The sequence below is a fragment of the Nelumbo lutea genome, chromosome 6 (genome assembly GCF_056320005.1).
Source record: "Nelumbo lutea isolate HS-2025 chromosome 6, American lotus-T2T, whole genome shotgun sequence".
Lineage (NCBI taxonomy): Eukaryota > Viridiplantae > Streptophyta > Magnoliopsida > Proteales > Nelumbonaceae > Nelumbo > Nelumbo lutea.
In genome coordinates, this window is record NC_142689.1 from 8,178,741 (window position 1) to 8,191,531 (window position 12,791).

At 38.2% G+C, this 12,791-nt stretch overlaps 1 protein-coding gene across 1 annotated transcript; it reads right to left on the reverse strand.

The window, feature by feature from the left end:
- Positions 1–2,419: 2,419 nt before the first annotated feature.
- Positions 2,420–3,688, reverse strand: LOC148847158 (aquaporin TIP1-1). Its single transcript, XM_088950681.1, has 2 exons — positions 3,187–3,688; positions 2,420–3,060 (listed from the first exon to the last, which is right to left on the reverse strand). The coding sequence occupies exons 1-2, from the start codon at positions 3,568–3,570 to the stop codon at positions 2,686–2,688; spliced, it is 759 nt and encodes a 252-aa protein (XP_088806807.1). The 5' UTR covers positions 3,571–3,688; the 3' UTR covers positions 2,420–2,685.
- Positions 3,689–12,791: the final 9,103 nt, after the last annotated feature.

Consider the following 12,791-nt stretch of genomic DNA (forward strand, 5'->3'; position numbering starts at 1 on the left):
TGACAGGGCAGGTTTTGAAAAACCCAAAACATTAAAAACTAATAATTGGATGGGGATGGTATTTATCCAATTAACGTGGGGTAGGACAAATTCAAGGATTTCTGTTCGCTATTGGGATTAAGGGTATAAATGGACCGCTTTTGGATTGGATCTCGTCCAAACCAAAATCAATTTAGATGGATTGGATGGACCAATAAGATATATTGAATTGAATCAGTTCAGATTTAATGGTCCAAAATATTTATTGGATTGGATTGGACCTGATCCATTTAGATTGGATTGGATTGAGCCAACATCTGGTCCATTGATGGAAGATAAGAATATAGGTGTCAATGGATTAGGTTTGGTTTAAAGCCAATCTAAATTAAAACAAATTTGAACAGATTGGACGGTCCAAACATTGAATTAGACCGATCCAAAATAATCAAACTATTCATTGGATTGGATTGGACCTGATCCATTTGCAATGGATTGACACTGGACTGGATCGGATTGAACCAAATCCAATCTAATTGACACCCATAATTGGGACAGAGATGGGGTTGGGATTTTTAACCACATTCACATACAGCAAAGTATTTGCATGCAAAACCTGGCCCCACCCCACTCCATTGCCTTTGTTATAAGTTTTTTTAGTATCACATCTTTATGACATCACAGTTGAACCCTTTAAATTAACTAAATCGAATCAACCAAATCAATTATATTGTTCTTTCAAATCAAATATATAGTTAACACTAGCATACAAATGTTCCTAATTTTATTGTATTTTTATTATATTTTATATTTGAAAGGATAGCCATCTTATTTTGAAGCAGGGATGCAAAGAGATCGGATTGGATTTGAATAAAGGGTATATCCAAATCCAATTCAATAACACATATCCTAGACCCGATTAGATCTCACAAAATAGTGATTCGGATTTGAATCATTAAAGATGTTAGATATCCAAATCTGATAGATCCAATTCAAATTTTAAAAATTTTAATAAATCATTAAAAGAGAAAAATAATAATTTATATAAAGGAAAACAAAAATATATATTTTCAAATATTTTCATCATATATACTAAAATATACATATCCTTTTATAAAAAAAATACAATATATATTATATAAATAATATATTAATATAATTTAATCTCTAATTTTCAAATTCAATCGTACCCTATTATCCAATTCAATTCAGTCAAACAATCTAACAAGAGGTTATCGCCAAAAAGATCGGATTTCAAATCGGATGATCCAGTCTATTTGAACCCTTGGCGGATCGCCGGATCCGATCCATCGACACTCGAGTGGAGAACCGTGTTTACGGTCCATGATGTCAATGCTAGACAGCAAATTTTGGTCCACTACATACGCACAAACGGACACACCTACTTCAGCTTGTTTTCCGTTCAATCATTGCTACTTAAATTACAGGCAAACAGTAGCATCAAAAGTATCGTCCTCTTCGGATCCGCTTCCCTTGTTTACTTTATTTAATTCTTTTGTTCACTAATTACTCCTTACACGTAATTCCCGTGTTTTTAGTCTTTAAGAGACATGGATGGATCAACCTGGCCCATCCAACCCACGAGATCGGCCCAGTCCAACAATATTTTATAAAATTATCAAAGAGTGTGGATAAGGAGTGTGGTCGTGATGCCTCGGGATGGGTAAGCACTACCCCTTGTCCTTGATCGAGACTTATGACAAAAAAAGCCAGACAGGACGAACAGCTACGGATCCTTTGGTTTAACACCGCCGGATCGGATCTGTCATCCATGAAATGAGAATCTACATTGCACCATCTGCCAGTAAGGACTACTTACTTGCCACGTCCGCTGATAGTGACTTGACATGCATCCACCACCGTCCATGATAACTCCATATCGTCCACCTTCATACTATTTCTACTGTTACCTTCGGACGAGTTCTTACTTCTTAGTCAGTCTCACATGCGAATCGGTCTCGCAATCATTCCCCTGTCTTAATATTGCCATTTTTTAACTCCCTGTTTGGTTCTTTGATTTGATTAATTTTTTTATCCACAACAATCTCAACACGTGATGGCAATCGCTGCCGTTGGTGTCAGAGCACTACGTAATCAGAGCCCTTATCATCCCGGTCGTTCCGGTAGCCGGTCAAATTATCATTTACTTCTCGGTTCACCCGGCGGGACTTTCTACGTTACGACTTACCGTTAAGTCCGTGACTTACCGCCACCACGAGTCCCCCACCCCACACTCCATGCTTCTCCATCTCTTCACGAGTGGAAAGGAAGAGAACAGAGTTGCGTAATACGTTACTCACCAGAAGATAAACGCTATGATCTACATCGTTGGATCATTTTGTGGTTCATCCTGTGTGTATATGAATCACAAGATCATCCAGCCGCACCAGAGACCAGAAGATCAATAAAATGGAGCAGAGGATGATCGCAATGAAATCAGAGGACTGAAACACAATTACACAATTTCAATCCTGCCCACCCGAAACACACGATAGCATTCAGGGAAAGCAGATGGTGGAAATGGACATGTTGTGAACTTGTGAATTACGGTGGTGATGGTGAATTCAACACAAGAAGTACGGCAAAAAAAGACCCTCAACACAACTACATACAACAATGGGAAGCCGGCCGGCCGGCAGTCCGTCCACCGGACGCACTTCCTTCCGGTGCTTTTCCTTTGCTCGCTTTTCAGTAGTCTGCTGCGGTGGGCAACTGCTCGTGAGAGTGGTTGATGAAGAAGAACTCGTAGACGAGACCAGCAAGCCCACCTCCGATCAGAGGGCCGGCCCAGTAGACCCAGTGGTTTTCCCAGGTCCAGCTCACCAAAGCCGGTCCGAATGACACAGCCGGGTTCATTGAAGCTCCGTCAAAGGCTCCACCGGCCAAGATGTTGGCGCCCACGATGAAACCGATGGCAATCGGTGCAATCGTTCCCAAGCTGCCCTTCTTTGGATCAACTGCGGTCGCGTACACAGTGTAAACAAGACCGAAGGTCATCACGATCTCCAGCACGAACGCGTTCCACACGCTCACCCCAGAAGACAAAGAGAAGGCGGAGGTAGTCTACAGCATCAGAACATCACCCAGTCAGAAAACAAGGCCCAAGCCCACTTTAACGGTCAAAGCAACGGAAATAACTAAAACTTTACCATCCCCCCCACGTGCCAGGTGCTAGGTGGTGCAACTTACCAAGCCACCAGTGGCGAACTTAAGAAGCAGGCAAGCGACGGTGGAGCCGAGGAGCTGAGCGATCCAGTAGAGGATACCGCGGAGGAGAGTAATGTTGCCGCCAACGAAGGCACCGAAGGTGACAGCAGGGTTGACGTGGCCTCCGGAGATGTTGGCGCCGACGGAGACGGCGACGAAAAGACCGAAAGCGTGGGCCAACGCTGCGGCGACGAGGCCGGCAGGGGTGCTGGAACCATTGCTGGTTAGCTTATTGAAGGCCATGCCGGAACCCTCTCCGGCGAAGACGAAGATGAGTGTAGAGATGAACTCAGCCAACGCGGCTCTCAAGGCGTCGGGGTGAGTGGCCTCCTCGGGCCTACCAACAGCGATCCGGTTGATCGGCATCTTGTCACAATGGAAAGATCACACGTCTCAAGTCTCTCAACTAGCCAAAGAGAGCCCTCTCTCTCTCTCTCTGAGAGTTTCCTCCTATTCTCCACTCTGGGTCTCACAAGAACTGATCTCCTCATCCAATCTAGTGTCTCCATTTATATTGGGAGAACGAGGTCCACCGCAACCGTCTGTAGCCGGTTCCCCGGTCATCAACACTAAACCCTTTTTTTTTTCGTAATAATTTTCGGCTTTGGAAGCGGGAACAGCCGTTTGCCCTTGTAAATACAGCTAAGCGTTCACCTCCAAAACGGTGAGAGGAAGACACGTGTGTGTCTTGGATAAGAGCCACGTAATGTCGGCTCTCCAGCGATGTGACAGCCGAGAGTGGACGTTGTCTACTTTGCTACAATGCTAGACACTCTGGAAGGATCGGACGATTATTTTAAAAGAAAAAATTGAATTATCAAAGGAGAAGCAGAATTTAGTGGATTAAATTTTCAATTCCGTCGTGATGGTTTGTCCATATTTTCTCGATTGGGGAATCAGGAATCTTTTAATGGATTAAATAAATTAATTAATGTTATTATCAAATAATAAGCAAGAAAAATTGAGTAAATTAAGCAATAAAGAGCAGGAGAGTGAAAGAGTGAACCACTCAAATTTGATTAGTTTTGCCTCTGTTTGGATTATTTTGTTAATCTCTAGAGATTCTTTATGTCTGTTTTCTATTCGAAGAAATAAAGCAAATTGATTATTGAGTTGGGTTCATAATTGTTACTTTCTTTGTACACATCACATTTTTTGGTTCATTCACCCACTGTTTTTTGTATCAGGTGTTGGATTTTGTCCTCTCAATTGCAGACTCATTAATCCTTTGCTTATTTGATCATGTGGCTTTGCTGGAAACTATGCAAAACTGAGCTAGAAATGGACCCAAATCAGAATTTAAACAAGCAAAGAGGCCCCTTGTTTTAATGTTTTTCTTCCAAGTTTGTTTCAACAGTTTTTGGGCTTAATTGCACCTAATCCTGCTGCCTTCATTGCATCTGTTCTCCTCAGTGATTTTCCTATTGCTGTGTTTGGTTGCAATGCAATGCAAATAAATTTGCACTGATGCAAAATTATGGAAGTGCAAATGATTTGAATGTAAAATTTGACTTATTTTTTTAATTTATTTTGTTTGATTGCAATACGAATAAAGTAAATTAAGACATGAGGTAGAATAAAGTAAAATCCAAAACAGAATTAAATGAGAATTTATTTATTTTTTTATTTGCACTCTCATACATTTCTATTTATGCAAATAAAATTACACTGCAACGAAACGCAGCCTAAGCAAACAATAGAAATAAGTAGTGACTACTGGTTCAGAAACCCAAATTTTGAAATTTTGGTGAATGCCTTGCCTTGAAAAGACATAACATCCCGGGTTAAGTGCATGGTTTTAAATGTAACCCAAATTTTTTATTGAAACATTTTACTTATTTTGCTTTTAAAAACACGATTTAAATTTGAATTTGACAAGCAATAGCTATGCTTATTTGAATAATATATATTTCATTTTCTTGTGATATATCATTACATATTTCAAGAAAAATATGATATGTCAAATAAAGAATTAATAATAAATAAAAATATATATATATATATTTTGTTTCATTTATTATGCATTTTTATTATAGAAATATATACAATATGGGATAACAAACAAATAAAAAAAAAAGAAAAATTATTGCATTTAAATTTTGTCCAAACAAAAACCCAAAACTTATATTTTGATATTTGATGGAATTTTAATGGCATTTACAATCGGATCATCTCAAAACCAGGCAACACCACCCTATTGATCTAGGGCCCAATATTACTTGTTGTTTGCCATATGCTCAGACAATAAGTACCACCGTCTGAGACAGTTCTTCAGTCTTCTTCATGAGTACATTGGTTCACAAGATGCTATGAGCTACAGTGGAGTTACTTGGCACAATCTAAATGAATGCAGGTGAACAGACATTGTTGATCATTCATTAGTGCAGGTTTAAGTGCTACATCATCTTTGACAAGACTAATTTAATAACTAGTGGGTCCCAATTCTCTAGCTTTGAGTTGAGACATGTGGACACTTGTGGGCGATATATAATTCCCTCTACAATTGCATTCAACTTAGCCGAATATAATCATTCAACTGACCAACAACTGTTCATTATCTATGATTTGTTCAATAATTCCAAGTTGATGAACTCACAACTTCCAACATGAGAACATAGTTTATGGATTTTCCCAATAATTTCTCTTCAGTAGAATATATTTTAGTGAAGCAGTAGAATTCTATGTGAAATTTGAAGTTTAATAAATGAAAAAAAAATCAATTAAGAAGAGAAAAATGGTAGAAAGGATGAGATAATATTCAGTCTTCTTTATTTTTACCCTTTTTTTCTTTGTACTTTTTTATGATGAACCATTTGTTCTATTTTGCCTTGTAAAAACTAGACTGAGTTCTGGGTTCCTTTACCATCATCCATTTTCCATCTATTTTACTTGCAACAAAACCAAACAGGCAAACACAGCCTTGATCTCTTTGCTCACCTATTGCATTGCTTTATGGGTAAAAAACATATAACCTGGAAAAAGATTGAAAGAAGTACATGAAAGATTCATATTCCCCTCTTCTCCACTGTGTAATGCAGGCCACTAAATTCAAAACCTCGAAAAGGTGAAAACGACTTGGAAAAAGTTGAGTTTTTGATTTCGACTACATGGCTTTTAGCCACTTAGAACCAAATTGGCTCTAACAATCTCAGCTGCCTACAGAGTGTAGACTGTACACTTGAAAGATAGCAGTGTACTTCTAAGAAATATTAGCTTTTATCTTGGTTTAGGTACATCATAACATCAAAAGCCAGAGAGTAAAAAAGGGCTAAAAGCAAAAGTGTATTTTAATCTATCAACTAGGTTTTTCTATGTACATATTTTATTCCTTTCAAATCTGAACAAAGCCAAGTTTCACCTAAATGAAGTTGCTTTCAGAAAGTTCTTTGCTGGGCTTTTGCAATCTGGTCCTAATTGCCTCAGATTGTTGCTTGTTTGATGGAACTTCAAGGGTCATCTAAATAGGAACCTTGTACATCATATTGGGCCAATAAGTCAAGAATAGTGAAATATTGATTTGAAGTATGAGTTTAGAAGTAATACCTCCAAGCAGAGAGATCTTTATTCAAATTCCTGTACTTATAAAAAACAAATGAAATGACTAAATAAACATTAGAAATAAGAATAAGATAGGGAAAACATTTTCTCACTGCATTTAAATCAAAGAGATTTTGAGAGAGAGATAATATTGTAAGGCCCTTAGTGAGTTCTCCCTGGGTCATCATGTCGGGTTCTAACTTACATTTCTAACCCGACCCGACCCAACCCGATTGGAACTACTGTAATTTGGCAGGAGGATCTCTGTAGTCTGTACTACTATTACTTTATACCCCAAAACTTGACATTACCAAAGGTGTAGTAGGCCGGCCTGATCCCAATCAATGAAAGCAAAAGGGTATGGTCCAGACCCACCCACCCTCATAAGGGGTCTCGGGTTATGATGCTTTCTCCTCCCACCACCTCCACTTCATTCATTTGATGGTACAAATTCGTTCAAGGTAAGGACCAAACAGGCCCTTACAATTAGGCCCACTTGAGTGATTCTCGTACAAGTGGGCCGATTTTGATGTATTAGTTTCTCTTACTAAACATTTCCCTTCTTCGCTTTTTCAAATGTTTTATAATTAGAGGTTGTAATCAGGGATGCCGTTGATTCACCATTGCTCATGTAAATTGGAGTTATGAGTGTCAGACAAATTAACCCATCAACTTCAATTAAACCGAGTGTACACTCTTTTAACCTTGAATTCGTCACTGTATGAACAGAGTTCCCAAACAAAGTCAGAAGTGGAAAAGGGTTTCAGAGAAAAAAAAAAGAAATTGTTAGATAAATTTGGGCCGTTTGTGGGTTGGTCAGTGGGCCCATGATTAAAATAAGTAGTGTATGCCCGGTTTTTTACCATTTCCGGGTTTCATGAGTGGAATTAGGACCCGTGATCCATGATTCCAGCCTTCCAGGCTGGCACTCTGACGGGTCGGACACCCGGACTTGCCCAATCTTCACTTGACAGCTTTACAAAGAGACCACCATGGGTGAGATGGGGACCATCACGTGTTCAGTGGGACTCGTTTGCTTTCCTGATCCTAATCCACAACATCAAATATGATATATTTTTTCAGGGGAACAAGGGAAGGTTGTAGACATGGTTGTCTTACTCTTGATCCTGCTGTGCCTCCTACTCTAATATTATATTACCTGTTATACTGTATTGGTGGTATGTGAATAAAAAGGAAACCCCTCCAACTTCTGTAACTGGAAACATTTCGATTTTAATCTAAGTGATAAGTATGCCATGAATGGACCGGGTCGGATCTGGGCTTTGATCCATGTTATTTGGTGGATTATTTAGAAGTAGAGGGAGACTTGTTAAGGAATTTCACAAATTCTGTTAAGAAGTCTGCCTCAAGTTTCTCTGTTTCTCTCTTGTTTTCTATCAAACCAAACATAGTCTAAATGGTGCCAAATGGTAGATAATGAATTAAACTACACTTGATCATAAACAGACCCACATGGGAATAAACAATTGTTGACTAATATCCAATTAAATAATGATCTCTACGATCCAAAGCATTAGCAATTATTCAATAATCTAACCATTAATCAAATGTTATATTTGGAATTTTACTATTGTCTTGATTCAACTTAAACTTTTTCTATTTTGGTTTTTCAGAGTTTTGTATTGGTCATGAGCACCTTGCTGCTTCTATGGTTCCTATTTTCAAACGACCCCTGATTAGTTCCATGTGAAAACAACTCTACTAACACATGCATTCAGTATTTTGGGAAGGGAAAAAACAAAAATATAAGCAAAAAGATAACTAAAACAATTAGGGTTGTTTAACACCATGACCAAGCTCGACTTATCAGTTTGTAATGAGGCCAGAAAGAGCTTATCCTTTTGGCCCCAGTAAACCAGGTAGATTGCTTATTAAATAGGCACATTATTATGAATTTATGATTCTACAATAAATGAAATAGAAGAACTCTCTACTTGTATATTCTGCAGAGATTATGAACATCTCCAACCGTTCTAGATAATGTATTTAAACCTCTAAACCATGTTTTGATATGTTTTATCTAAATCTAAATCTATAAACTATTCACTACTATATCTCTAAAAGGGTCCTCCACTACTCCCTTTCTACAGTTGTCACTGACTCTTCATATAATCAAACTTAACAATGGATAATAGAGCTCGTGGGGAGATCTTTAAATTAAACTCAATAATTAGAAACCATTAATAACCAAAACTCACTTACCCATTACACTGTCTTTCATTTTTCTTTTGGGTAAATTACAGATAGCCACCCTGTACGTTAACATTTACCACTGCCCCTCGCGAACTACTAGAATATTCCAGCAGTTTATTCCCTGAGCTGCCTATGGTTACGTAATTGTTTATTGTGTTTTATTACGCATAAGCACCATCAGGCATCATTAGGAACCATAGAGGTAAAACGGAAACGCAACAATTGAACCACCAAAATGATGTTTCTACTTAAAGTGAGTAGAAACATAACCTAAATAAGAAAAAGTACAAAATATTTGTACTGATCAGTCTACCAAACAAGATTCAAGTATAATCGCTTATATGGTACTAATGTATCACTGAAATAGAATTACAACACCACCATATTAAACAACCAGTAAGGGGGTGTTCGACAATATGGTTGAATTTGTTTTTGAAAACAAAAACAACTGCCATATCAGCAATAACTTTTTCTAATGTGGCAATTGGTTTTGTTTTCAAAAACAAAACCAACCATATAGTAATGTTGAACACTCTCTAAATTGCCCATCCAAGATTCTATGGACTAACAAAAACAAGTAGGAAGACCCACACCGATTAATTTAGTGGCTCAATCTGTTTCATTGTACCGCGTGAACACCACCTTAGTGCCATGGGCTATTAATAAAAAATTGGGGAAAGTGAAAAAGAAAGTAAAAAAAAATGATAGCTTGGTAAAAAATTGCTAAATCCAAAGAGGATGGGGAATTGGAGTTCAAGAGAGAAGGTGAATCAAATCAAGCGATGATTTGTGCCCACTAAGTTGGGCGAAGGTGAATCAAACCAATTACTCCAGGATGGGGGACAAGCTTAGGAATTCAAGTGTTCATGTGGAAGTTGTGTAACTGAGGATTACTGACAAAGGAGGAATTATTACGAAGGAATATGAGGAGAGAAAAAGAGCATGAACTATGCCACTAAGTTAATGAATCTTTATACCATTTACTTGTCACCTATGCATTTGCCTGAGCTGTTTGGAAGAATTGGCGACAGGATATGCTCTATTTCTGCCTTCAAGTTCTCTCATTGTTGCAGTAAGAGATCTTTGCATTGCTCAACAAGCGGTACAGGCTGAATGGTGAGTTCTCCCCTATGCTCGCTGTGAAACCGACGATGAAATTTCACATCAGTAATAAATTCATGGGCCTCACAGTGATAGGTGCGAGCCCAATGCATTTTATTAGTGGCGTACTTTATCATGTTCGGTCAAACCTTGCTCTACATAAAGCACATGTTCTTGGGATGCATAGGGTTCGGATCTTTATGGATGCCCAAAGTACTGTTTTCAAAGCTTGATTTAGTGAAGCTTTTTTGTGTGCAAAAAGGAAAAAAAAAAAAAAGTGAACCCTATTGAAAGAAAAGAAAATTGAGATAAAAGAGAGTTAGGACATTTAGAAAACTAAATTAAAAGGGCAAAATGGTCTTATAAAATAGCATATGATAGTTTGGGTTTTAGAAAACCTTGCCCTAAGCACAGGGTGGGTGTCTCTAATTTACCTTTTTCCTTTTCATGTTCCATGGCTCTCCTCTTGCTTCCAACTGCCCCAATTACCTTAAAATGGTTGCCTTTTCTAGGCTGTTTTTTTCTTCTTTTTAATGGTTGCTCAATAACATTAAGAAATCCCCCCAAAATAAGTAGAAATTCTAGAATTGACAAAGTAATTTTTGTCACATTAGTGGAGTATATCTTTCTGCTGTTACAAAAAGAAATAAGAAATGAAAAGAGAAACAATAATGACCATAACAGCAGTAGGCAGAAACGAATGGGCTACAAGTTAAAGATGATGGAAAGAAAAATGTTAGCAAATCAAGCTCTCATTCTTATCACTTATCGGCCATAGTGCCCTTCTATCCATTAGGTGAAGTTATGTAGGCTGTGAAGGTGGTTCAGGTGCCTACACATTCTGATTACAAGCATATATCAGAGGGAATACTAATAATAATGTCTCCTCAACCACAATTATCTTCATATAATGGTGGATAGTGCACATGACTCTCATGGGTGGCCCAATGGTTGCATTCACAATGAGTCAGAAAACTACAAGGGACTACCAGGGAGAGAGAGTGGAGATCCTTCTATATTCTCTACTTGCAATTTTGGTCCTTTATTCACATGGCTGCTGACATGGCGAGGCCAAAAGGGTCCACAAGGTGTTGGCTGAAATGCCCATGAAAGGGGGAGAGACCTGCCACATCCTCGTTCACAACACCAAAAAGCCTTGAAGCTCTGGCTTCTTCAACAGCTGAATAGGCAGGCAGGCCCACTGGCTCTCAGTCTCAGGGCCCAGCATTGCTGGTAAGACTTGAAAGCTCTCTCATTTATTGAGCATTGACCCTCTGCGCGTGCCTGTTTAGCTGGCCTGTTCCGTATCAACCGGAACATCCACATCGTTTTGTACTCGAATGCCTTTTCCAGCTCCAGAGTGGCGCCAAGAACATGCAAGAAAAAGTAATGAAGAACAAAAATCTCTTTCCGCTACAACTCTCCTTCTTTCAACGGCACTGTACATCCCAACCAGTTACTGTAAACATCTTTCATTTACAATCACAAGTAAGGGAGATGATAAATAGATGTGTTCATGGGCCGGGCCAGGTCAGGTTCAGGCCAGGCTTTGTCTATGTATCAATAAAATACATTTAGGCCTGAGTCCGAGCCTAACCCGACCGTTAGGCTTAGATCTTGAGCCCGAGCCCAACCCTCATATAAAGCCTGAAGCTTGAGTTCGGCCAGAAATTTGAAAATGGAATTTTTTTTCTTTTTTATTTAATAAAAAAGTGTTTTATTTATATTAAAACCTTCAAGACTCAAAAATAATAAATATATCACTATTACTTAAAAAAAAGAGAAGAAGAACAAAGAAAAAATATTATATATATTTTATTAAATAGAATATATTTTTTATTATTTAATATATAGTATCATGTCAGGCTCGGTCTCAGGCTGGGCTTTTTGAGAAAGCTTGAACTCGGCCAGAAAAAAAAGTCAGGCCCAAAGCTTTAGGTTCAAGCCCAAAATCACGAGCCTAAAATTATGACCTAACCCAACTTATAACGGCCCAGGCTAGGCCATTGAACTACTCGGCCCATGAATAGGTCTAATGAAACATCACTGAAAGAAATTTCTAATACACAATTGGGATGTGTTGTGGGGTACTGATGTGAACCCAATGTAGAATTGCATTCTCCACTTTAGTGACTAGTGACAATTGACTACACTATGATATGGAAAAAAAAAAACGGACACATGGGTTGGTCAAAATTAGCATTTTACATTACTTTATATTTGGACCTGATTTATTCAAATTTTTATATAAGCCTAATTCATGCCCACTCAAGTTGCACAGCCTTGTACCCCTAAAAAAGAGAATTTTTATCTCACTGAGTAGTGGCTTAATTGACATTTAAACCGGATAGTGCCAAACAATATGCGGTTTCGAGTCCCATAACCCCACCCCGTTAAGAAAAAACTTGGAGACAATGTCCATTGTTAATTTAGGTTGCAACTCGGATCAAATTAACTCGAACCAACCCAAACAAGAAATAGGATTGAAGATGGATTAAGAAAGTGCCTTAGTTGTGTATGTTTCTTTTTTTTATTATTGTATACTATAATATGATACATGTATACAAGCACATCTAAGATTGTATATAAGTGTATATTCTTGTATATTATTCCAACCCGAATTCGACCTGACCAACCAGATTTCATGATGATATTGAGTTAGGGTTAGGTTGGGGGCAGAGTTGAGGTTTTGACTTTTTGAGTCTTTTGACAAGTTGGGTTAGGTTAGTGTTGAC